Source organism: Macrotis lagotis, chromosome 2 (assembly GCF_037893015.1).
Source record: "Macrotis lagotis isolate mMagLag1 chromosome 2, bilby.v1.9.chrom.fasta, whole genome shotgun sequence".
Lineage (NCBI taxonomy): Eukaryota > Metazoa > Chordata > Mammalia > Peramelemorphia > Peramelidae > Macrotis > Macrotis lagotis.
This window is the reverse complement of record NC_133659.1, coordinates 264,900,866-264,926,443: the sequence shown is the minus strand read 5'-3', so window position 1 is coordinate 264,926,443 and position 25,578 is coordinate 264,900,866. Positions and strand designations below refer to the sequence as shown.

The 25,578-nt window shown below is 36.5% G+C and overlaps 1 protein-coding gene and 1 long non-coding RNA gene across 2 annotated transcripts in view; one reads left to right on the top strand and one right to left on the bottom strand.

The window, feature by feature from the left end:
* LOC141511680 (uncharacterized) overlaps positions 1-25,578 on the top strand; it is a 51,444-nt gene that overhangs the window by 10,915 nt on the left and 14,951 nt on the right. The window lies entirely within an intron of this gene.
* Positions 137-6,245, bottom strand: LYZ (lysozyme). The gene is made up of 4 exons (XM_074226115.1): positions 6,023-6,245; positions 5,346-5,510; positions 3,744-3,819; positions 137-329 (listed from the first exon to the last, which is right to left on the bottom strand). Exons 1-4 carry the CDS (start codon positions 6,150-6,152, stop codon positions 263-265), a joined length of 438 nt encoding a protein of 145 aa, XP_074082216.1. The 5' UTR covers positions 6,153-6,245; the 3' UTR covers positions 137-262.

Sequence of the window (25,578 nt, the reverse complement as noted above, 5' to 3'; positions counted from 1 at the left end):
CATGATACTAAATTATCCATTCACATTCAAACATGAATATTCTGGAGGTTTGTTTGATAACCAAATAATTTCCTTTGAGTGTTCCTGGAAATCAAAAATTGTAGCCAGACATGAGACTATTATGAAACATTAAGTCTTTTGACAAATAACTTTTTTATTCTGTGGCAACTTTAAGAAAATGATTTTTTTAGGGAGAAAAATGCAATATTCAATTTGTAAAAAGTTTCTTTATAGTCAAGGGAGTCATGATGACTTGAAGGACTTAAAGACGACAGCCTCTGAGGTAACTGGAAACATCTCTTCCTTGGCAATTCTTTCTCCAGGCCACCCTACAGAGAAGGGGAAATGAAGCAATGAAAAAATGAACAAAACTACTTTTGGATAGATGTTCATTTTTTTTATATGCATGAATATGGAGACATGTAGTAATATTTTTGAAATGCAATGAACTATTTCACAAAAGTATAAAACCCTTTAAAAAACAAATGGTCCCAATAGGACTCACTGATTAGGCCTTGGATTTCTCATTTTTAAAAGAGGATTGTGCATTTGGATTTCAAAAATTTCTACCGGGTCTGAAATTCTGTGATTCTTAGTCTTGGGGCATTAAGAAAGGAGTCCAATATTCTATGTTTTGATCAGAGCTAGACTCTTCAGCATCTCTTGTTTTTGTCCCAATGTCTACTATCTCTGATCTTTTGATCTTGGTGTCCCCCATGCATAGAATGTTCACTCACCTCTACCCTGACATTTTTACCACATAAAATCCCCCCTTCTCCTTCAAGGTTCATCTCTTGTCACCTCCCTGAAAGTTCTCGAGACCTACCCAAATGAAAATGATTTTCCCTTTAAATTTCAACTGTTATCTTTTTTCTGTATATCTCCTTTTCACCTAATACATTTGATCTTGTTTCATAACCATTTGAATGCTCATCTTTTCCCTCCTATTTGATTGTTTTTTAGAAATAGAATTTATCTGAAGCATCTAATGCAATGCCTTTTCTTACTGAAATGAATTTTATAAACTGTATTTACTGAACATGTTATCTAGTGCCGAAGATATCTATTTCAAAACATATGATAAAAGTAATTGAAGGAGTTTTCCTTTACTCTACTCTTCACCAATCTTTACTATCATAGAAAACACCCCAATCATCCTATTTTGCCATGCTTTAAGCCTACAAGTGATTTCTGACCCCTCACTACATCTCATTCCCCCATATCTAATCAATTGCCAAGTCATCTATTTTCCATTTTTGTAATATCTCTTATCTTTATTTCCTTCTTTATTTTGGTATTGTTATCATCCTGGAGCAGTTTCCTATCATCTTATCCCTACATTATGACAACAGCTTTTGATTGATCTCCTTCCCTGTATTTCTCCCCATTCTAGTCTATCCTCTAGTGAACTTACAAAAAGATCTTCCTATAGCACAAATCTCACCATGTCATGCCCTATTCAATTTACAAATCCAATGGTTCCAAATTACCTCCAGGATCAAATTCAAAATCCTCTGTTGGGCATTCAAAGCCTTTTACAAACTGGTCCAAACCCACCTTGCCAAGTTCTTTAAAATCTTATACTCTTTGCTGCTTTTTCCCTATTCAGTATCACTACTTGGCAAACTGTGCTTTGAACAATACACTGCATCTCTCAACTGCACAGCATTTTTTCTGTCTCACCCCCATATCAAGAACTCTCTCATTTTTACCTTCTGGTTACTCTGACTTCTTTCAAGTCTCAGCTAAAGTCCTGCCTTCTGAATACATTAAGATAAATTGCACCTAAACTCTAGGTTACATGAATTTAAATTATTCTTGTTTTATGAGTTTCATAAAGACTACTTTTTGCCTACCAAACAGCATTCAAATTTGAACTGGCATCCCTCCCAATTTGTTCAGTCTCATCATAAACAAGTTTCCTCAAGAGGTATACTTCCAGCCCTTGCCTTCCTTTCTATATTTCCTATTGCTGTCCTGCCCCAACTCTGCTTAGACTATTCCTGAGGTATAGAATGGTGCATTTTTAGCCATTTGATCCTCTCCTTTCTCCCCTTAAAGTTCAGCTTAACAACTATTTCTTACTTTCAGTGAATTTCAGAACTAACAATGATTTCCCCCCATTTGTATTTGATTTACATCTTACTTTTGGACTTAGGGATCATTTTGAATTATTTCTCCCTGGGTTTATGACAAATCCACCTCCTAGATCCTGTTCATTGAATCTCCCCCCCCCCCCTTTTTCAACACCTAGCTCAGTGCTCTATACATAGGAGGTATAAAATATTCCTTTTAAAAGTTTGAAGACCCTTATAGTCATATCACAAACTTTTTTGATTAAATCTTTATGCAAACTTTATGTAATCTGTGCCAGTCTTTCCATTCAAATTATGGTTTTCCTTTGGGCTGGGGAGAGATGATTCTTGACCACAAAAACAAATTGATGGAGTGTTTTCCCTACTAAAGACTTTCAGATATTATTTTCACAGGGGAAATTCATTTGTCTCCATCCTTCATGAGGTGGGAGTGGATGATCATAGAAATTATAAAACAAGATGAGATATGATATTCACATACTGAGGATTCATATTTTTCATTTTCTTTTTCCTTGACTTAATTTGATGTTTGGATTTGCAGCAAAGGAAGAAAACAGGAAGGAAAAGTAAGGGAGACATCAAATGAACTGATAGAGAAATTAGGAGCTGCACTAGAAAGAAATTAGGAGCTGCACTAGAAAAAAATTAGGGCTTAATGAGGAGACTCTTTGAGTATAGGACATATAGCAAAAAGGCCAACATAATTAGGAAATGTCTTCACCAGAGAGCAGAGAGAAATCTGAAGCAATCAGGAGAAATGATTCTCTGTTCTTTCACCTATCATAAATTCTAGTGCTAATGAGGGAAAAAAGTAGATTTCTCTTTTGATCCTAATTCTCAGAAGGGGAAGGAACGCCCCAACATTGTTCCTTTCCCAAGAGTTTGATGGAGCTACTCCTCAGCTGCACCCAAACAAGTGACAGGTTAATAGGAAAAGAGTTCAGATGAATGAATCAAGCTAGGTCTTTTTTTTGCTTAATGCATACACTATAACCTCTATAATCATATGATTCCAAGTCTCTAAATCAGTGATTGTAATGGTCAGTGAATTAGAAGAGCAAAACCCAACAGTTTTAGAGGCTTCTTGTGATAGTATGAGCTAGAAATCTCATTTTAATATTCTGAACAATATTTCATTTTCAGATCCTGTTTTGAACCCTGCCATCATGAACTTAATACTAGCTGCTTTGTGCTGATATCACAACCAGAAGATGATTAAGCTGGGCATAGTAACCTCAACATCTTCAGTCTGAGCAATTTTTGGTGGCCAGAATGGATATTGCAATTACTTAGGAAAAGGCTGTCTTCTAGAGAAAAAAGGACTTATATGATCACTTGATTAGTAGTTCAAAACAAAACCTCCTAGTAGGCAATTCCAACATTGTACTTCTTTGTTGGATAATTTCAATGATATAGTATTATTTTATAGGATTTGGAAAGCAACACTGTACAACCCTAGGATTCTTATTATGAGAGATTGTCTTATAGAATATTGTTAAAAATGTTTGCTAATATGAACCTATCCTAACCAGTCTATATTGCAGCTATACAATAAATATTAGTATGGACTTAATTTTAACTCTGAGTATCCTCTCCCATATTCACTGAAAGAAATGAATTATTCTTTTTTAGTGATTGAAAACATACCATGCCCCAATGCCTTGTTGATCTACAATCTTCTTTGCACATCTTACAGCTTTAATGAGATTATCTTCCATAAGTTCTGAAAGAGAAGTGAAAGAAGACATAAAAAGTTTCAAGCCCATTTTATCTAAAAACAAAACCAAACTCGGTCCTTTTTATAGCAGAAACAATATTATAAAATTATAATCTTAAATTTCAGATAAATGGGACTGTAAGAGAGAAAGGTCTAGTTTCTCATTCATCTTTTTCCAGACCTAAGTGGAACATAGCACTTTAATCAAACCAACTTGAATTTCTATATTACTTTAAAATTTACAAAATTTTCTCTCCATAACTTATGAAGCAGGCAGTTATTCCCATTTTCAGATGGAAAAATGTGAGATTCACAGCAGAGATGTGAATTTTTCATAGTCAAATACATAGTCAATGTTAATATCAGCACTCTGGGCCATGTGTCTTGACTACAAGTCCAGTGTGCAGGTACAAGACAGCATGATGAGGGTCATCCATTTAAAATATCAGGAACACAGTCAATGAAAAGTAATGACTTTCTTTCTTTCTTTCTTTCTTTCTTTCTTTCTTTCTTTCTTTCTTTCTTTCTTTCTTTCTTTCTTTCTTCCTTCCTTCCTTCCTTCCTTCCTTCCTTCTTCCTTCCTTCCTTCCTTCCTTTCTTTCTTTCTTTCTTTCTTTCTTTCTTTCTTTCTTTCTTTCTTTCTTTCTTTCTTTCTTTCTTCCTTCCTTCCTTCCTTCCTTCCTTCCTTCCTTCCTTCCTTCCTTCCTTCCTTTCTTTCTTTCTTTCTTTCTGTTAACTCATCCTTAAATCAAACTAAGGAGAGATGAATTCTTGGGAGTTGTCTGAGGTGAAGTGACTTTTGTATGGTTGCTCAGCTAAGTTTGTGACAGATTTAGGATTTCAACCCAGGTTTTTCTACCACTACTCTCATCCTTCTAGCCAATAGACTGACCACATAGGAAAAAAGCTTGGAAAAAAATTACAATTTGACTCACTGGTCACAGAAAACAGTCAGGGTTAGGTGCAGCATAGCTATACCTCCCACATTCAGATTCTGGAGCTGAAAGATCCAGGTTCAGATCTCACTTTGGACCCTTCCTCCCTCTCCATTTCTGCTTGTGATCTTGGACAAATCACTTTACTTCATAGACTGTACTTTTAACCCTCTGTGAAAAGAGGTTTATGGAATAGATGGCTTCTGAGATCTACTTCTAAACTCCTCTAATGTGGACTAATAAGATCTATCTGTATTGATAAAAATTTCAATTTCAGGCATTTTCTAGCCTAAGAGCATTCATTTGTAGAAACTAATTTATATAGCTACCTAAAATGAAAAGAGAATTTGAAGGTTCATGATGATTATTTTTAATAAATTACATTCCAGTCAACAGGACAAGAAATGACATTTTCCAAAGAAGAAGTAATCTTTTTTGACCTGGGAATGATGAGACAGGATTAGAAAATTGATTAGAACTAAGAGTTTCTCATTGACCTTCTAAAACTTCTTCCCATTGTGTAAACTTTTAACCTGCCTAACTTTCTACTTTATTGAGCAGCTTTATTGTGCCCCAAATCCATGAAGCTGATCTTACCTGTGCATTTGACATTACACCCATTAGATGCATTTGGTGTCTTGCCATCAGCACACCAGAAGTGACTGTTGATCTGAAATATTCCATAATCAGTGCTTCTATCTCCAGGGTTGTAGTTTTTAGCTTTGGTATTAAAATTGCTCTCCCCCTGTACCAAGCACACCCCTGTGAAGAATTTATTTTAATAGTGATTATTTTATATCTAATCCTATATAACCAATAATCCTGAATTGACACATTCCTCCTTTATCAATGATACAGTCTATAAGCAGTGCAGTGGATAAAGTACTGTCCATAAAGTCAGGAATACCTGAGTTCAAACCTGATCTCAGTGGTGTCTAGCTGAACATATCATTTATCCCTGCTTGCCACAGTTCCTTACCTGTAAAACACGATGAGCTGTAGAATAATATGGTAAACACTCTGATATCTTTGCAAAGAAATCCTCAAATATGGGAGCTAAAATTGAAATGTCTCAACAACAATGAAGTATTACTTTGCTGGGGTGATCTGATGGTTAACTTTTCAGTGTGAGCTTTCCCACTTCAGAAATAAGCATACATCCCAAGAAATTAAAAAAAAAACCCAAGAACAACAAATTATGCAATTCTTTGAAACTGTTCTTATATTTAGTCCCCTTCTTGTAGTGTCTGTGGAGATTCAAAGATCAGACTTACAGTTAGCCAGGCTGATTTTACTATCCAGATTTAGCTGCTTTGCTCTTCTGGCAAATTCACATCTTTCCATGATCCTACCATGTACTACCATGGGGAGAAACATGAATCCCAGAAAAAGGAGTACCTTCATGTTGTCTGAATAGTCGAACTGCTCAAACTACTGAGACTGCATTGGGCCCCAGTATTTAACCTCTCTTCGATTGCTCTTCCTTGCTTTTTGAGTACTCTACATCCTAGTTATGTGGAAATCAAGTTCTACTTAATGTTACATTTCTCCACTTCCCCCTGAATGAAGGAAACTCAATTTCTGTTCCTCTTTCCCAAAGTCCAGTTAAATTGTGGAGAGGGGAAATGCATTCAACTTTCCTAGTGTTATATTAGACATATCCACCATGAATCTAACTGATTTACCAATGAATCAAGGACTAACAGAGAAGGGTAGAGTTTGGATAAGATTGAAATCAATCTTCCTCAAAGTTGAGGCCAATTAGAATTCAGAACATCATCACAATCTTTAACAGGTAAAAACCAAAGTAAAGCATAATTCATAGATAAATGAGACCAAAGAAACAGAGAATCACAGAATTTCAGAACTAGAATGGAGTTCAATCCTTTTCCAGTCTATATTCAAGTAGAAACTTCTTTGCAAATCCATGTGATGAATAATCATACAACCTCTACTGGAATCCAAAATCCATTTACATTTTTAACTACTATGAAACTTTAATTGACTTCATCTGAGATAATATGAGTGAAACAATTCATAAACTTTAAATCTCTGTAAAAATGTTATTAGTCATGGAGAGGAACAGAAGCATGGATATTGCAAAATGGTAAATCAATAATTTTTTAGATTTGATTTTGAAATGTCTTTTAATCTTTTAATATTAGAATGAGGCTTATCAGGAAGGGATAGATTAGATTTTCTTAACCTTTGTGGTGATAGCAGAACATAGAGCAATGCACAGAAATCACAAAATGGTAGATTTCAGTCAGTATTTGTAAAAAAAGTTTCTAATAATTAGAGCTGTCCAAAAATAGAGTGAGAAACTTGAATTAACTCTCTATCCCAGTGGATTTGTTGAAAGGGAAATTCTTCAAGTGGCTTTCACCCTGATTAAGGAGGCAAGATGAAAGACAATTAAAGGAGTTTATTACAAGTAGGTTAAGGTGGCAACACATCACTGGAAATTAGTGCTGGCTTCAGGGTGAGGCCAACTTTCTTGGCAAATTTCATGATGAGTAAAGACAGTTCAGTTAAGCCAAAGCCAGAAAAAAATACATGAGTTGTCTGAAGACAGCCTTGTGATGCTGAATACAGTGACTGAGAGACTCTTGAGCCTGTGATACTGAAAATATCATTCAAGAGGGATGTAGGATTTCAAAGAGAATCAGGGATCCTAGACAAAACCCACATGAAACCTAAATAAACCCAGGTCCTTCTTCCAATTCATACTTGTCAACACCATTTGGGTAGGACCAAAGCACTGCCTTTCCAGAGGGGTTGAAGTTGTTATGCTGTTGTTTTCAGCACAAGTGGGTTGCTGCTCTGGTATCAATCTTCAGTAGCAGTTATTTCCTCCTTTTGACTAAGATTGTATTTTAACTCAGTCCTTCATGACTCTAGGCCTGTACTCTATCGACTGTACTCCACCTTGCTGCCCATCACAGAATAGCAACCTACTATAAATTTAATCAGTTGGCAATCCTATTGATAATTAGTTAACATCAATTAACTTTTCAAAGGGATATTTACTGAAAACATTTGAGAGCTATTTACTGAAAAAATTAAGAAATAAGTACAAAAAAAGAATATGAGCTCTTTTAGAGGGATTGTCTTTTGCATTTTTGGTATAATAAAGGCTTAGCACAGGGACTGACACTTTGTAGACACTTAATAAATGTTTACTGATTGATTGTTGGATTCATCAGATGGCCTTCCTCTTTCTTTTGATGTAGCTGTCTCACGGGGATTGAATTGGACAGCAAAGTGTGGACATTCAGCATTTAGAAAGAAATTTGCCTGTGCTCTAGGATCTTAAGAGCTGTTATAAGTAAAAATGATAAATAATGTGAATTCTTCTTTGTTGGACTTTCATAAATTTTGTTTTGGTAGTGATAATTATTAACTTGTCATTTTGGTATGCATGGATACTCCCTAAAGTCTGCATTTAGAGCTTTGTCTAAGATTTGTGTCAAAGGAACTGCTTAGGATATTTTATATAGAAATTGGGGCATACATGGGATTTGGTGGAATTCCTTGGTATAAGGCAAAGGAGAAAGCATCTGAAATAAAAAAATAATCTCATCTTTTACATAATCTTGGAAATCTTTTTAGAACTGGAGTATGGACAAATGCGCCAAAGACATCCTCGTTGATTTTCTGAGAAAAGGAGAAGTCACATCAGTTTTTCAATTTTAAATGAGTGTCTTTATCCTATGGACTATCATTCTCTTTCTTTGGAATTTCTAATGAAGGATGAGTGATGGGCCCCTGGTGGATGGATCCTTGAGCAGATCTTAGAATACGGGGACAGAACCAGCTCTCATAGAAGGATTCACTCTGGTAGCCGGGGGCACAGTTCAGAATGGAGTGGTAGAACCTGTTAGGAGCCTGTTCCTGGCAGAAGGGAACATTAGCTTCACTCAGGCCCCATCATAGGAGTAATTTTCAGATCCTGTTGAGACTCCAACAAGTCCTCCAATGACTGCTGCATCACCCAACCAAACTGGGAGACTCTTCATTGCTCTACTGACACAGAGGGAAAAGTCTCAGACCAAGGAAGAAAAAAGGAATGAAAAAAAGAAGGAAGGAAGGAAGGAAGGAAGGAAGGAAGGAAGGAAGGAAGGGGGAAAGGAACATTCAGTACATAGTTCATACTTGTCAGTCATTGTGTTAAATGTTTTACAAATATTCTCATTTGATTCTCCTATTATCCTCAGAGGTAGGTGTTATTGTTATCAATATTTTATGCTTAGGGAAACTAAGTTGAGGAAACTGAGACAGAGAGAGATTAAGTGGCTTGCCCAGGGTTTAAGTCAGTAAGTGTCTAAAGTTGTATTTGAGTTCATTTCTTTCTCACTCTAGTCCCTGAACTCAATCTCCCTCACTACCTAGGAAGAAAATCAGACCTTAGTGTGGACATGTGCCTGTGCAAAATACAAAGGAACTCACAGTCATGGACTGTACAGGGGAGAGTTATGCTAGAAAAACCACAAAGGGGAAGTTCTGGGAGGGATTGGGAAAAAGAATGGACAGTCTTTCCCAGGAATAGGTGGGACACAGAAGCAGGATGTTTTATAGTCATAGTTGACAGCAAGGCTGCTTTGGGCCAATGTGGATGTGGAGGGCAGTGCAGCAAGGTCAACCAGAGAACACCAGTAAAAGGAGTGAGCAAGATTGACTCACTGCAGGTTCCTGATTGGTTCCTTTCAACAAACAGGCTTGCTCTATAGCAGTGTACCTTTCAGGTAAAGTAAATCATAAAAGCAGACATCTTAAGTTCAGTGGTGCTTCTACAATTTTAAACAAATACACAAGAGGAAAAAAAATATATATATATATGTAAAATATGTCCATGTACATAGCAAAACATAAAGAAAGGATTAAATATAAAACCACTAATTTCCATTTCAAAATTGGTTATGTTTTCTTAAAAAATTGTAATAATTATTTCACATTGTTTTTAAGACTACTCATTCTTTCTGTGTTTCCTTCTAACTTTTCTTTTGTTCTCTCCTGTCTCCTTTTCTCCCCCTCCCTCCTTCCACCCCCTCCCCTAGAGGACTGCAATTAAAATATGTGTATATACTCACATATACACACAGAGAGACACCCCCCCCCACACATATGTAAAATCATACTCTACATACTTATATTTAATAATTGTTTCTCTAGAGATAGTATCTTTTTTTCATAGAGCCTTTGGAGTTGGTTGGAGTATTTATGATATTTTGAATTAATTATCATTCAAAGTTATCTTAGGACAATATTTCTGTTACTGTGGACATCTTTCTCTTGGTATTGCTTATTTCACTTTTGATTTTTTTCCGTTTAAGCTATTCCATGTTTTTCTAAAGTCAACTAAGTCATGATTTCTTATAACACAATGGGATTCCATCACAATTATATACCACAACTTGTTTAGCCATTCCTTAATTGAAGACCATCTTTCATTTTAGCCAATCTATAGGCATAAAATGATATCTCAAAATTGCCTTAATTTTCATTTCTCTAATCAATAATAATTTGGAGCATTTTCCCAATAATTTGGAGCATTATATATTGTTTTGATTTCTTCATAAAAAAACTGCTTGTTCATATTTTTTCACCATTTGTCAATTGGGAAATGACACTTATATATTCAAAAAATCATCAAATTTCTTCATTTAAGAAATGAGAAATATATCTGAGATACTGTCTATGAAGTTCCCCTCCCCCCAATTTTCCATGTGCCAGGTCTCCTCCAGGAGAAGGGAGGAAATAAGATATGAACAGATCTCTATTTTTAAATAAGTAATGAAATGGAGCCCTCAAACAAGTAAGAAAAGGAACTTAAGAGAGAATTTAATCATAGGGTGCAGCTCAGACTCATCATTTGGAACAGTTTGACTAATTGGACAATATCATGGTTTTCCTTCTTCTGGGGTTTCTCTTCCTCTTCATGGTCATGAATTTGTTGAGACTCGAAAGATCATGACATAAAAGGTTACAATGTCATCAGACTGGCTGATATAAGTCTGCTCTTTGAAGATCCTAAATGGAAGAGGGGGCTAAGAATAGGGGTGACAGATTCAAAGATATGTATTTTTTGTCCTTTTAAATTTTTATTTTTATTTTTAATTATTGTTATTTTATTTAGTGTTATGTTAATTTAACTTATTAATAAATTAATTATAACATCAATAATTATATATATTATAGCAATTAGTCATTAATAAATTAATTCAACCAATATATTTTATTATATTAATATTATTATAATAATTTGGTATACTTATTAATATAGCACAATTAATTATATTATTAATTATTGATATTACTTATCCTCAGTTGAAAAAATTATCTAAATTACCTAAAATCCAAACTTTAAGGAATGGTGTAGGTTCAGGGAGGGGAATTCAAGGCCTAATAACTTCAGACATGAGTTATGGTGTCCAAAATCCATTGAATAAAACCAGCAAGTTAATCTTCTTCTGGAGTTGCATTGCCCCGACCCGCGGGACAGAAAAGTGGGGTGTCGAGGAGGACCCAGCCTGAAATGGAATGGGTGAGAATAAGGAGAGTGAGACCCAAGGATGGTGGATAAGGTCTGAGTTTATTTGAGAAAATACATGCTTATATTGTAGAGAAGGAACAAGGGGATTAGCTTAGGGGTGGAGTTGGTATGCCTTGGCCTGAGAGAAGGGATAGTCTGTGATCTGTTTGTTCTTGATAATGGAGGGTGAGGCCTCTTTTCTTTGTCTTGGCCCTTGGTATGCCTGGAATTTTGTTTGCTCCTTTTATCTTATCTGACAGGGGGCTTCTTGGCTCCTGGTATGTCTGGAATTTATTTGCTCTTTTTATGGGGGCTTCTTGGCCCCAGGCATGTCCCCCTTTTTTATTTTAAATTTATGGGCAGGATCCCTGTCTTAGGCTGTGCAACTTGATTTTCATGCTTGGTATCCGTGACCAGGAGGGGACCTTAGCAAGGTCCTTGTTATCTCCTGTAGGATCTGATGTTCCCAAGTCATGGAGTTGCACTAAATCCCGTCATTGGGTATCACTGCAGCCCTTAGGGGGTGCCTTTCCTTGAGCAGATGCAAGCATACCAAGGTGGGCGAGGTATAAGAGCAGCGAACCTCAAGGGTTCCATTTGGGGGTCCTCACAGGACCCTTGGCTTTTCAATTGGTGATATAAGACCGAAACTGGTTTTCCAAGGGCTGAGTCAATTTGGGATTTGATAAAGTTGGTCAGTCTCCTGAAGGCCCATGGTCCAAAAGAAATTAGAATTAGGAAGCCAATTAATGGGCCTAGAAGGCTTGGGAGCAGAGTAGAGAGCCAGGGGGATGTGGAAAACCAATTTTTATACCATGCCTCACCTTTCTCTCTCTCCCTTTTTCTTTTTTCCAGGCTATCCTTAACCCTTTGCAGACTTTCTTCTACCAGGCCAAGTTTATCCTTAAAAAAAAAAACAGCATTCTTCCTTTAGTGCCGCGCAGAGTCCCCCCTGTTGTAAAAATAACAAATCAAGACCGCGTCTATTTTGTAATGCTACTTCAGCTAGAGAGGCAACAGAATCTTTTAGGTGTTCTAACCCTGCTTGAAGTTCTGAGAGATCCTTATCAATAGCAGAGCTAAGCTGGGTGTACTGTGCATTGGAGGAGACTAAGGAGGCAATACCTGTACCAGAGCCAACAAACCCAAGTCCAATCAGGACTGTGAGTGTAACTGCTGTCAGGGGTTCTCTTTTGTCTCTGATAAAGGTACCCCTTCCATGTTCCCAAAATTGGAGGAATTCCTCCGGGTAGTGGACAGTTAGGTGAGGAAAAAGGGAGACAAGGACATAATAGTCCTTTTTCTCAAGGAATTGTTTGGTGTCCACAAAGGTGGTTAGTCCTGATGAGCAGGCAAGATAGGTATTAGGAGGGGCTACAGCATATCTATAGGAAGTATTAATAAGGGTACTTTGGTTACATACTGTGTCTAGCTGAAGAGGGGGGAGCATTTGCGGGCCAAGGAGACAATTTCCCTGACCGGAGATTTTTGCAAGAGTGAGGCCTTGGGATTCCCCAGTGCCCCGTCTGAGGTCATCTGTTCTGTTGGAGTGTGTGATGTTCCCGAATTGAGCAATACCTTCATAGAAGGGAGGGGAAGAGGAATAGCAGATCCAGCATTCTTCCAATGAAGAATTCTGTATCTGGGTCAAAACTTGTACAGAGGCATTAATGAAGTGATCCAGTACCCAGTTCCTGTAGTCTCACAATCCCATCTTTACAATAGAAGTCCCCGTTCTACCACATTGTGGGGCTGATGAGCGATGGTATCCTGAGCAAACATAAAAGGAGAGGGTCCCAAGCCTCTCTTTTCTATCTTGAGAGCCACAGCCTGTCATGCGATCATCGGACCCCCATACTGCGTCCCATCCACTGTTCCATTCGGATAATGGACAAAGATCTGGGTACAGGGGAAGCCAGGGTGTGGTGGAGTCAACTTTCGAGGTACTCCAGATGCAGAATCCTTGAGCATCTTCGACTGACCCAAGTGTAGTTAAGTAGTTGGTATGACCAGGACAGCGGAAGGAGCAGGCACAGGACAAGTGCCTTCATGCTGGATCTTTTATCTACAAGAGAGCACAGAGGGGGATTCCTCAGGGGGTTCCCTGGGTGGATTATGTGATTTTACTAGACGCTCGGGTAGCCATCTAGCATTTTGAGCTGATGAATCATAAATACAGGCATGTCCTTTACCCCAGATAAGGACTGGGTCAGGTCCTTGCCATTTGTTGGAGATGGGATCTCTCCACATAGCCTGTGCATAATTGTGTTCAGTAGTGGGATGCCAAAGGAGATCTGCTGCAGATTTGGCATTAGCATCAAGGGAGAGGAAATTGAGGACAAAGAGGGCATGGTTAAGAATAGTTTTAGCTTTGTTAATCTTGGGGTAGAGTGTCTCTGACCCTTTCTGTAATTTAGTAATCATGTTTTTGAGCGTTTGGTGGGCTCTTTCTACAATGCCCTGTCCTTGAGGGTTTTTCATAAGCTCCCTTAGAAGTTTTATAGGTAGTTGAAGCAATGGTTTGACAACGATCAAAAAAATCAGCCTTCCAGGTGAGGAACTTTCCTTGTGTAAGTACTGCCTGGACTACCCTGAGCCACTCATAGGGGAGAAGATATTCCCCACGGGAGATGGCTTCTAGCGTGGAGAGAGTAAAGGGGGCATTAGGCCCATAGGTCTTAACAGCTGTATGTAAGTCTTTCAAACTTTTGAAGTGGATTTTTCTATAATTTAGTGATTTTTGTTCCCCTAGACTATCTGCCACTTCCCTTTCATCTTCCCTGTTCCTATTCTCCTCTTCCTCTTCTCCTTCGCTATGGGAAGACTCGGGGGGCTCAGCCTCTCCTGCATTGGGGTCACTATCATCTTGGCGGGATCTTGTCATGACAGGGAGTGCCATCTGTTTTTTATAATTCATGGCAGCTCCTGCCTTATTGAGTGTGGTCATGTTAGGCCCCAGGGGCAGGAAGGCAGGGGCAGTTAGGTATGGAGGGGGAGCGGAGGCTAGGGGCCAGTCTGGGTTATTATATCTAGCAGCCTCTTCCTCAAGTTCTGCCTCATCGCCTGGGTCTGGAGGCTCTGAATCTGGGTCCGTTTCTGGACTGGACCAGAGATTCTTATTTCTTGTAAACACTGGGCAGGTTATGGGGTCCTCTGCTGGTGTTATCTCAGAAGGGAGAGGAGGATAGAGGGATTTGCTTGGGGGGATTTCAATAGCTGCTGAGGGAAATCTAGCTGGAGTTTTAGGGGGTTTCGCTTCCTCTTCTTTCAAAGACTTTATACGCGAAAAAGGGCAAAGGCAGGACTCTGCAACTGAAAGAAGCTGTTTTTTTGTGGGGTCCCTGGTTGCGCTTTCCACTATGTCTCTTATAAGACCCCAGTAAGAAAGGGCTGAAACAGGGACGGCATCGGGTCCTTCTATTTTCAATTTCTGATTAAGATCTCTTCCTACTTTCTGCCATTTGCCTGGGTGGATCTCAGGTCCTGTTACCAGAAACCACGGGCACACTTCATCTATAAAAAGGAAGAATCTAACAAGATCCTTTTTCTTTACTTTAACTCCCCTGTCTTTAAGTGCCAGTTTAAGGTCCCGTATAAAGACCTGTTCTTTAGACAGCTTGGAACCCATGAGAAAAGAATGAGGCAGACGTCACTTACCTGTTCGTGGGGCTCTCCGGAGCGATCAGAGGGGGTCGCGATCAGAGGGGGTCGCGACGATTCTTCTTTACGGGGTCTGCCTGGCAAGAGTCCGTGCCTCGAGCCGCACGATGGGCGCCACGTGCCCCGACCCGCGGGGCAGAAAAGTGGGGTGTCGAGGAGGACCCAGCCTGAAAAGGAATGGGTGAGAATAAGGAGAGTGAGACCCAAGGATGGTGGATAAGGTCTGAGTTTATTTGAGAAAATACATGCTTATATTGTAGAGAAGGAACAAGGGGATTAGCTTAGGGGTGGAGTTGGTATGCCTTGGCCTGAGAGAAGGGATAGTCTGTGATCTGTTTGTTCTTGATAATGGAGGGTGAGGCCTCTTTTCTTTGTCTTGGCCCTTGGTATGCCTGGAATTTTGTTTGCTCCTTTTATCTTATCTGACAGGGGGCTTCTTGGCTCCTGGTATGTCTGGAATTTATTTGCTCTTTTTATGGGGGCTTCTTGGCCCCTGGCATTGCATAATTTGAGTCTGAAATTTTCTATGAAATACTTAGCATCTAAGCCCAGCTTCTTAAGTACTGCAACCTTCCAGTATTGCTGAATTGGAGGAATTCCTTTTTAAAATGTATACAATTTGAGAAAGTAGTGTCTCTTAGAAAAGTTCAAGCTTGGTTTGTTTTTTACAAAACCCAGAAATTCTGGCCCCAAAGACCCTTCTATCTCTGTATAAAGCTCCTCAGAAGTGCTTCTTAGTTTAAGTGTAGAAGGGCCTAAGCTGGAGGAGACTGTCTCTAAAACCATCTTTTACTTGGTTCCCCATAATATTTATCAACTTCAGTGACACTTTCATATCTTTTGTTGGAAGTTATGATTGTCTATTAATTAGTATGATATGTATAATTTAATAATAATAATCTTGTTTCAGAGCTCCTTTTTTTTTTCATAGACAGGCTATGGACCTGGGAAAACAGAGAAAACAAAGTAGCAGAAGCCATCCATCAATCATGACAAGTCCTGCCCTGAATTGTGTTTCCCTGTGTTAAGTGAAACGTATCAGTATAAACTATACCTTGTTGTAACTCCCAAATTATGCAATCAACCTAACTGTTCCCCCCAAACGCCTACTTGGTTAGTCACAAATGATATAATTGTAGTATTGTTCTGCATGGTGGGCTTGTATTGGGAAGATCTCTTGAGCTTCAAATCAAATGGTTCTGATCTAACTGCCCACTGATGATCATGTATAAAATATCGGGTTCCACAACAGCAAGGTGGAGTTCCAATGAATGGAGTAGAACCATGATTTGCAAATTTGTTCTTTATAAAGTAAGTAATTAATAAACTGCTCTGGCTTGCTTTGTCCTGACCAGGTTGGAGATTACTTTTGAAGTAACTACTGAAATGAAGCTGAAATTGAAACAGAACTAAGAAATGGGAATTATTAAACCCATATTAAAGGGCAGTTAGGTGGCGCAGTGGATAGGGCACCAGCCCTGGAGTCAGGAGTACCTGAGTTCAAATCTGACCTCAGACAGTTAACAATTGCCTAGTTGTGTGACCTTGGACAAATCACTCAGACTCCATTGCCTTAAACAAATAAAAAATGAAAAAAAACCCATATTAGGAAGGAACCTTTAGTATTTGGTGAGGGATATTACCTACCAAGGAGAGCATGGGTACTACTAAGTAGTATGAATTTGGCCAATGATACCATTCCCTAGAGAGTAAAGAGTATTCCATGAATCATAAATCTACAACTGAAAAGACCTTGGAGATCACTTATTATTACAACTCCTTCATTTTTAACAAATGAGGAAATTGAGGTCCCAGGGGGTGAAGTGAGATGCTTTGGGTTATACATAAACTTCAGAAGCATTAGTTTTAAGTTTTGGCTGAGGGTGTGGCAGTAAGATAGAAAGAAATTAAAGATATAGCTGTGCCATAAATTCAGTATCAAAGTAGAGTCCTGATAGTTATAGAAAAATTCAAGACTAAGTGCCAGACAATGGAGACATGAAGATGACCCAAAAAAGTTTCTTTCCTTTTGGAGGATACAGTTAGACATTAGGGACAGGGTGTATATCCAAATTTGTACATTATAATTTTGTCTGTCAGGGCAAAAAAAGGGTCGCATAGACCAGTTTGAAGAAAGTCATTTGAAGAAGAGGGCATTCAAGAAGAGAAGTCACCAGCAATATCAGAGGTTCCAGTGAGGTCAATGAAGGACATACAGTGGGGAAGGGTCAGTTAGTTTCATCTCTAAGAAGATCAATACCTATTGGAGGAACAGTTCCAGTAAAGGGAATGGCACGATCATAATGCAGAGTGCATGGGGTAGAGGAGTAGAATGAGTGGTTAGGAAGTACAGGCAACATAAAACATAGATTCAAGATGGGAACAATTTGGATATGCTTTAGTCCAACCTTTTCATTTTTCAGTAGAGGAAACTCTCATTTAATTCCATTAGAGATTTTCTTTGCAAAGATACTTGGAGGTAAACACCTCCAAACACATCAAAGGCCATTCCTTCTCCAGTTTATTTTTGACAGAAAAGGAAATTGAGCCAAACAGAATTGAGTGACTTGGTCCCATAGTTTGTAACGGTCTGAGACCAGATCTAAACTCTGGAAAATGAGTCTTCCTAACTCCAGGGCCTAGCTCTATCTGTTGCAATCATCTTGCTATTTGTTGTTTTTTTATTCATTCATGTCTGATTCTTAGTTTTTCCAAGATATTTGACAAGATATTAGAGGACACCTAATTACCCACCTAGCTGCTAAGGTTACTTAACTGTCTATTGAGTTGAATGTAAGGTAGAAAGAGAAAAGTGCAAAGGAAAAGTCAAATCATTTAATTTCATTTTTTATTAAAAAATAACATCTCTGTAGCATTTGAAGACTTGCAAAGTGTTTTTATATATCTTTGATCATCATGTCAACTATATTGATGCCATTATCCCTGGGCATGTGTTTGCAGTGATGTGAGAAATAATTGGGCCAGGTGGAGAGTCATAGATGACTCTGTTTATTGATAAGGAGTCTAGGATATTTATACTGTAACTACAGAAGTAAACAAGTTTCCACTCCACTTGATTCTTGCAATACTTATTAGTCTTATCAATAGACCATGTTATTCCATAAAGTCAAGGTACAGCAGACACAGGTGTTTGTCATGATTGATCTAGTAGCTTATCAGGATATGTGATTAGCCCATACCTGATCAGGACATGGTCCTGAATCACAGGCAGTCATGCAAAGCCTCAGGTCTCATCACAAGTAAAACCTGGAGCTGGTCTCAGAGATCCTTGCCTTGGACCACATCATAGGTGAAACCTGAAGCTGACTTCGGAGAGCCTTGTGGAGCCTGGATCAGGTATCAAGGCTTTCCACAACATAAGAGGTAGATGCTATTTTTATCTCCATTTTACTGAAAAGGATATGAAACTGTGAGGGTAAGGTGACTTGTCCAGGGTCATGCAGTTTATTAGTTGAATATCTGAGATAGGTCTTCATCTAAGATCTTCCTGACTCTTATTTAATACTCTCTTCACTCGGCCCATCTAAAAACAACAAAAAGTGCACTATATTGAAAATCAAAGGACCATTTTACTGGTGAGAAAACAGAGAAAAATAAATCATAGCTGTTTTCATAGTAAATGTTTTAAAAATCAAATCATCTTAAAGTTGGAGTAGATCTCAAAGTCTAAGGTGAACATGAGAAATCTTGATTTGAAGGCAAAACTCTATTATGCTTCCTTTATCTCCTCTTCTCTTTACCATCGATCATTTTTTTAAAGGTTTTTGTAAGGCAAATGGGGTTAAGTGGCTTGCCCAAGGTCACACAGCTAGGTAATTATTAAGTGTCTGAGACTGGATTTGAACCCAGGTACTCCTGACTCCAGGGCCAGTGCTTTATCCACTGCGCCACCTAGGCGCCCCTTTCCCATTGATCATTAATTAGACCTGGAAAGAATCAATAGCCTCACTGATTTACTAATGCTTTTATTTTGATACAACTAACATTTCACTTTCCAATAACCTTAGGCCTACCCCATGCAAATAGAATTACCTCTATAACAAAAAAAAATATGTAAAAGAAATTATTGCAGCACCAGAACTGTAAATAGAACCACCCTTGTAGCAATCAGTTATGTAAAAGAAACTATTACTGTACCAGAACTGTAAATAGGACTACCCCTGTAATAAAGGAAATCAATTATGAAAAAGAAACTATTACAGCACCAGAAGTGTAAACAGAACTACCCCTGTAATAAAGGAAATCAATTATGAAAAAGAAATTATTACAACATCCATGGAATCTGGCCATATATTCAATAGTCTACACTTATATTTTACCAACTTTATTTTAACAAGGAAGATTAGTATATCAATTTCACAGAGGAAAGAAAAGATTAAAAAATACAAAATAATATTTATTGACTTGAAATATACTTTAAATAAATTGCTTTAAACACTGTATAAGAACAGTTTTTTTTCTTGAAAACATGCTGTACATTGACATCTGTCATCTTTGTGTCTACCATAATGATTTTTTACTTACTTTTATCACTTGCTCCTTCACTCAACCATGTCTCTATTCTCCTCAGATAGTGAGGATTTGGGGATTAAGATCTGGTCCAAAACAAACTCTCTTCCTTAAAAACATCTATAAGGGAAGCCTGCACAAGAAAAATTCCTCAGTTCTCTAATCCTATCCACACACAGATTTGGTATAGATTTACCAGGTCATGGAAAGCTGTAGGATGAGGTGGTTAATGAAGAAGGTTCAGGATCAGGTGTGGACTTGATATAATGAGGGGATATAATCAGAACAACAATTTATACAGCAACAACAATAAATATAAAGATAATCAACTTTAAAAGATCAATACAAAGAACTCATGAAAATACATGCTATACAACTCCAGAAAGAAAATTAATGGACTTGCTGTACAGATTGAAGTATATTTTCCTCCCTTTCTTTTTCTTGCTTCTTTTTTTGGAGGAGGGAGTGGAAATTTTGTTTAGCATGTCTATGATATTTTTGATGAGCTAAAAACCTTTCTTGTCTTCTCAAAAGGGGAATGGGGAGGGACAAAAGTTTGAACGGGAAATAAAATAAAATAACAAAAATAAAAACTCAATCACTGACTGCCTCTTATACAAATACTTAGTACCATGTTACATTCATTATTCTCTCTGTCAATCTGGAGTAATAATTTCTACAATTGTAACAGCATGCAAAATGCTCCATACTTGTATGAAAACTCAGTTCAACATAACAAATTAGCCTCACTGAATATAATCTCTGGTGTGATATCCTAGCCATTCTGAACCTTCTTCATTAATCACCTCATTCTACAACTTCCCATAACTTGATGAATCTATAATACATCTCTGTGTGGATAGGATTAGAGAACTGAGAATGTAGGGAAACTGTTGTCACCCATAATCCCAATCTTCAGAACTCTATTCTCTGTTGTAGGACAAAATAGGTTATTCTAGTAACTCCATGATTGGAAGGAAGCAGAAGTGAAGATTGTGGAATATGGGAAGACCTAGTCTTCTCTACTACTGGTTAATAGTCCATGCAGGATGTACCACTGTTGAGGTTAAATAGAAATGTGGAATGTTTATATTCTCCCATGAATTCTTTTTTTTTTAAACAAAATAATTTGGATTTGATTTGGAAACATTTACCATTCTTTCCTCACCCTCAATCCCATAAAAATTTTTTTATTGGTTCCTTCTATTTTTATATTCAATTCAATTCATCAATTCAATTCAATAAGTACTGACTAAGTGTCTACAATGTGCCAGTCACTGTGCACTGGAAATACAAAAAGAGGCAAAAAGATTGTTTTTGTTTTCAAGGAGCTTACTTGAATATGACAGACAATATGCAAATAAATATGTATACAGCAAGCTATGCACAGTATAAACAGGAAATAAATAAAAGAGGGAAATCTTTTCTGAATATTCCATCCTGCTCTCACCCCAGAATTAAAATCTGGCATGTAAGAAAGAGAAACATGATTCCATCTGACAATGTAATGTACTCTCAGCTCTGAAGAGGGAATTATATTTCATTAACTCATTTCTAGAATTATTATTCATTTTTCAATTCCTTAGACTATATTTTTCTTTTAGAAATTGTTCCATTTATTTCATTTATCATTGTGTTTTATTCTGCATTAATCCTTATAGATCTTGTTTGGAATTAAAAACCAAGATAAGAAGAAAAGCATAAAATTGTGGAAAATTTTCATACAGTTTCTCAGATTAAAACCTCATTTCTTAAATATATAAAGAACTTTCTCAAATATGTCAGAATATGAATCATTCCTCAATGATAAATGGTCAAACACTATGAACAGACAGGTTTTTGATGAAATAATCAAAATTTTTATAGTCATAAGAAAAAACGTTCTCTAAATTATTATTGATTAGAGAAATGCAAATTAATATAATTTTGAGATATTATCTTACTTCTAGGAGACTGGCTAAAATGATAGATACTTTTGAACTGGGGAATGTTGAAACAAGTTGTGGTAAGTGATTGGGATGAAATACCACTGTGGTTTAAGATATCATGAGCTGGTTGGTTTCAGAAAAGTATGGAAATGAAATAAGCATTAACAAGAGAATGTCTAAAGTCAAAGAAATATTATTCTAAGAACAAATTTGAATAACTCATTTTGAGTATCAAATACTCAAACTCACTACAAAGGTTATATAAAGAAAGGTCTTATCCATTTCTAGAAAAAACTGATGATTAGAAGTATGTATAGTATAATTTTTCATCTATGTATGTGAGTATATATATATATTATATATAATATATATATATATATATATATATATATATATATATATACATGTAGATATGTTTCTGTTAAGTTGTAATCTTCTGTAGCTTAGAATCTGGAGGGAGGAAGAAAAGTACCTACCAAGAGGGGAAAAAAAAATCACTTTTTTCACTATATGAGGAGAGGGAGTCAGGAGATGCAGTATCTTCTGAAAGTTCTTTCTCTGTGTCTCCTAGAACATGTAAGAAGTATGAGAAGTAAAGTCTAAAATGAAAGAAAGTTTGTGAATGAACAAATGAAAGAAAATTCAATAGGGAACTAGGGAACAGCAGACAGAGATTATGTTTAAAAGTAGCAGCATCCTGGGATGGGTGAGAATGAAAAATGGGAATAGGTAGCCATGAGGTGGGTTGTTTTTATTTAGACGTCTAGGGATTTGTGTGCATCTGGGATTGGGAGAGGAGGAAGAAGCAACTGGTAGGTCATAAGATGGGGGGGGGAATATCTTTTTCTAGGCTTCTTGATTTTAACAGTTTGTGAATGACTAAGAATAAGTCTTTTGTCTTTTAAGTACTTGGAGAAAACTAAGATTGAGTTTAGTGCCAGCAGCCCATAGGGTAGGTACTAACAGATTTCTGAGTCTTTCAACCTTATCCCTCAAGTAGAGATCTGTTGTTGGAGGTTATGATTTTGGAAGTAAGAAGTTTAGGCTCTAAGATCATCATAATTTTAGAGAATATAAAGCTGAGAAGAATAATTATTATCTTGAATGATTGAATCAGAATCAAAAGGACTTAGGAGAATGTGAGATTTTGAGTTCCTTTATTTCTTATTCTTCTTTGTCTTGTCTATTTCATTTGATATACTTTAAGGTTTTCAGTGTATTTATCTATAAATATACTTTTATGCATGTCTACATCTATATATACATTTATATCTATTTATATCTATTATATCATCTACTCATTCAAACTTCATCTCATTTATTTTTCTTCTTTGTAAATAGTTCTAAATTCTTTTAAAATTCTTATTTCACTTTATAGTTGGAAGTCTGAAAGTGATATTCTTGTTTCATTCCTCCTCTTTAAAATTATTTCCCTTGACATTCTTGATTATATTTTTCTCTAAATTAATTTTATTACTTTATCTGGATCTAGAAATCATTCCTTTCATATCTTGATTAGTATTTGACTATTTCAGTGTATTAAGATTGATAATACTTTCAGTGTCCAGAAAAGGATGCTAAAAAATTCTACATAATAAAAATATTTCTAAGAAAAAATTTGAGCAAAATCTCATAATATATAAAGAAATCTATGCATATATCTATTTATATATAGACAGATTTTCTCTAAAACATCTATACAGTACATTTTTACTTAAATGAATTTTATAAATTATAATAAACACAACTCAAGCTGAAGAAATCTATTCAAAATATATTAATATTATTATTAATAATAATAATACTCAACACCAGCCTTTATTATTCTCTCCCATTTACCCAAAGTTTTCAAACTTTGAGTGATATCTGACTCTTCACTCCATCTCATTCCCTATATCTAATAAATTTTCTGGTCATCTGTTTCCTACCCTTGCAATATCTCTTATAAATATTCCCTCTTCTATTTTGACAGTTCCATCCTAGTGCAGGCTTTTATCTCCTTATAACTGAATTTGTGTCCTAAGCATAGTATTTTAATATTTTGAATACTATTTCATTTCAGACCCCCTTTTAAACTGTGACTCTAGGAATTTAATTCTATCTGCTCTATGCTGAGAACACAACCAGTATTACTGGAAGGGGACAGAATAGCCTCAATATCTTCTAGCTGAGCATCCTCTGGTGACCAGAATGGATATTGCAACCCCCATGGAAAGGGCTATCTCCCTGAGAGAAAAGGACTTGCAGATTACTTGATTAGTGGTTTAAATAGAGAGCCACCTGGTGGGAAATTCCACCATTGCACTTCTTTGCTAGACAATTTCATTGATACATTATCATTTTGTAGAAATTGGAAAGCAACACCATACAACCCTAGAATTCTTAAAGAATATTGTTAAAATGATTTCTAATATGAACATATACTAACTTATCTAGTTGCTGCTATACAATAGATACTAGAATGGACTTTATTTTAACTTTCTGATCTACAATCTTTGCACACTTTACTGCTTTAATGTGGCTATTTCCCAGAAGTTCTGAAAGAGAAATGAAAGAAGACATAATGTTGGGAGCCAGGGTCTCTAAGCTGTTTGACACAGTCGCAGCAAGAAGATTCAAGGCAATCACACTGCCTGATGGAACATTTCCTTCTTCAATATATATATATATATATATATATATATATATATGTATATATATATGTATATGGATTCCATGCATACCAATATTTATAGGTTTATTATTGATTGCAATATTTACTCACCCTAAAGGTGGAATGACTATAAAGGAAGGATTTCATAAAAATTCATTGAATAAAACAGATTGTAAAATCTCTCCAAATTTAACAGGACTGCCTATCCCTGAGGCATACAAAAGGCTTCAATATGAAATCTCTGGAAAACCCAACACTGGGAATTCCAAGGAGATGTCAGAATATATACAGGCAATACAGATACAAGATGGGTCAGATAGAATTCCAGGGAAATTAATAGTTTTGCCCCCCTTTACCATATACAGGAATATATGAAAAAGATGGTGAGAAAATAGTCAGTACAGGTGACCGATATATGAACTCCAGCAGCCTTAGTTTCATGGGAAAGAATTAAAAAAGTCACAGAAACCGTGGCTTCTATCAACAAGGCCTGAAAGAAAAATTGGTTATTGTAAGAATTAATGGATGGGTGAACAAGCATAAAGACCCTCACTATAGATTGTTAAGGAAGTGTATCAAAAAACATTACTTACACAGAAAATATAAAAAACTTTCCATTAAAAGAATTGCTTAATTAATAACTTTAAATGAATTAACAGTTATACAATGTAGTAATAAATAAGGTAACAGATAGGTTGAGGTCATCATGGTCTGAGTAGGGATAAAAAATCAATTAACTATATGATTATTATTTAAACTTGTAATCACATGATTAAAACTTGTAACCACATGAATTATATGATTGATGATGAAAATTGTACACTTTTGTAACCAAGGAAATGATCTTAGCTTGCTTGCTTGAAGCATACATGATTCTGAGACTATAAAAATAAATCCAAGCAGCTGACAGTCAGTCAACCTGCTCCTGCCTTTACCCCTGTGCTGAACTCAACTCATTTCGCTGACTCTGTCCCTCCTATCAGGTTCCAAGGACCCCATGGAGGCTGGACCCCCACACATAATATGTTTCAAGTTCATTTTATCTAAAAAAGTTTACTTTTTATAGCAGAAACATTATAAGATTATAGTCCTAAATTTCAGATAAATCAGACTTTAAGAGAGAAAGACCTGTTCTCTCATTCATCTTTCTAGACCTAAGCATTTTTAATCAAACTGACTTGAATTTCTATATCATTTTAAAGTTTACAACAATTTCTTTCTATAACTTATGAAGCAGGCAATATATTCCCATTTTTCAGATGAAAAAAGTGAGACACAGAAAAGGTGTGAATTTTTCATTGTCAAACTCCAATCTCTGAAACAGAGACAAGAACTATAATCTCTAGTATGGCTACTCAATACTTGATTGTAGGATCATGACTGATGATCTGAATCCTGAGGCAGAAGGATCTTTTTGGTTAAAATTTCTTGCTCTTGTTCTTCTAAGAGATACTACTTTATGAACCTCATTATGACAGAGAATGCCCTCCAATTCAACAATCCTTTAAGACTTTCATGAGGGTTGAA

Bases quoted from the DNA above. Each gene is read 5' to 3' on its own strand.
- LYZ (XM_074226115.1), bottom strand. From the start codon at position 6,152: ATGAAGGTACTCCTTTTTCTGGGATTCATGTTTCTCCCCATGGTAGTA. The intron at 3,820-5,345 runs GTAAGATCAGCT...CTTCTCTTTCAG, and splicing joins GTGTAATGTCAAATGCACAG to AACTTATGGAAGATAATCTC. The intron at 330-3,743 runs GTATGTTTTCAA...CCTTCTCTGTAG, and splicing joins CAACAAGGCATTGGGGCATG to GGTGGCCTGGAGAAAGAATT.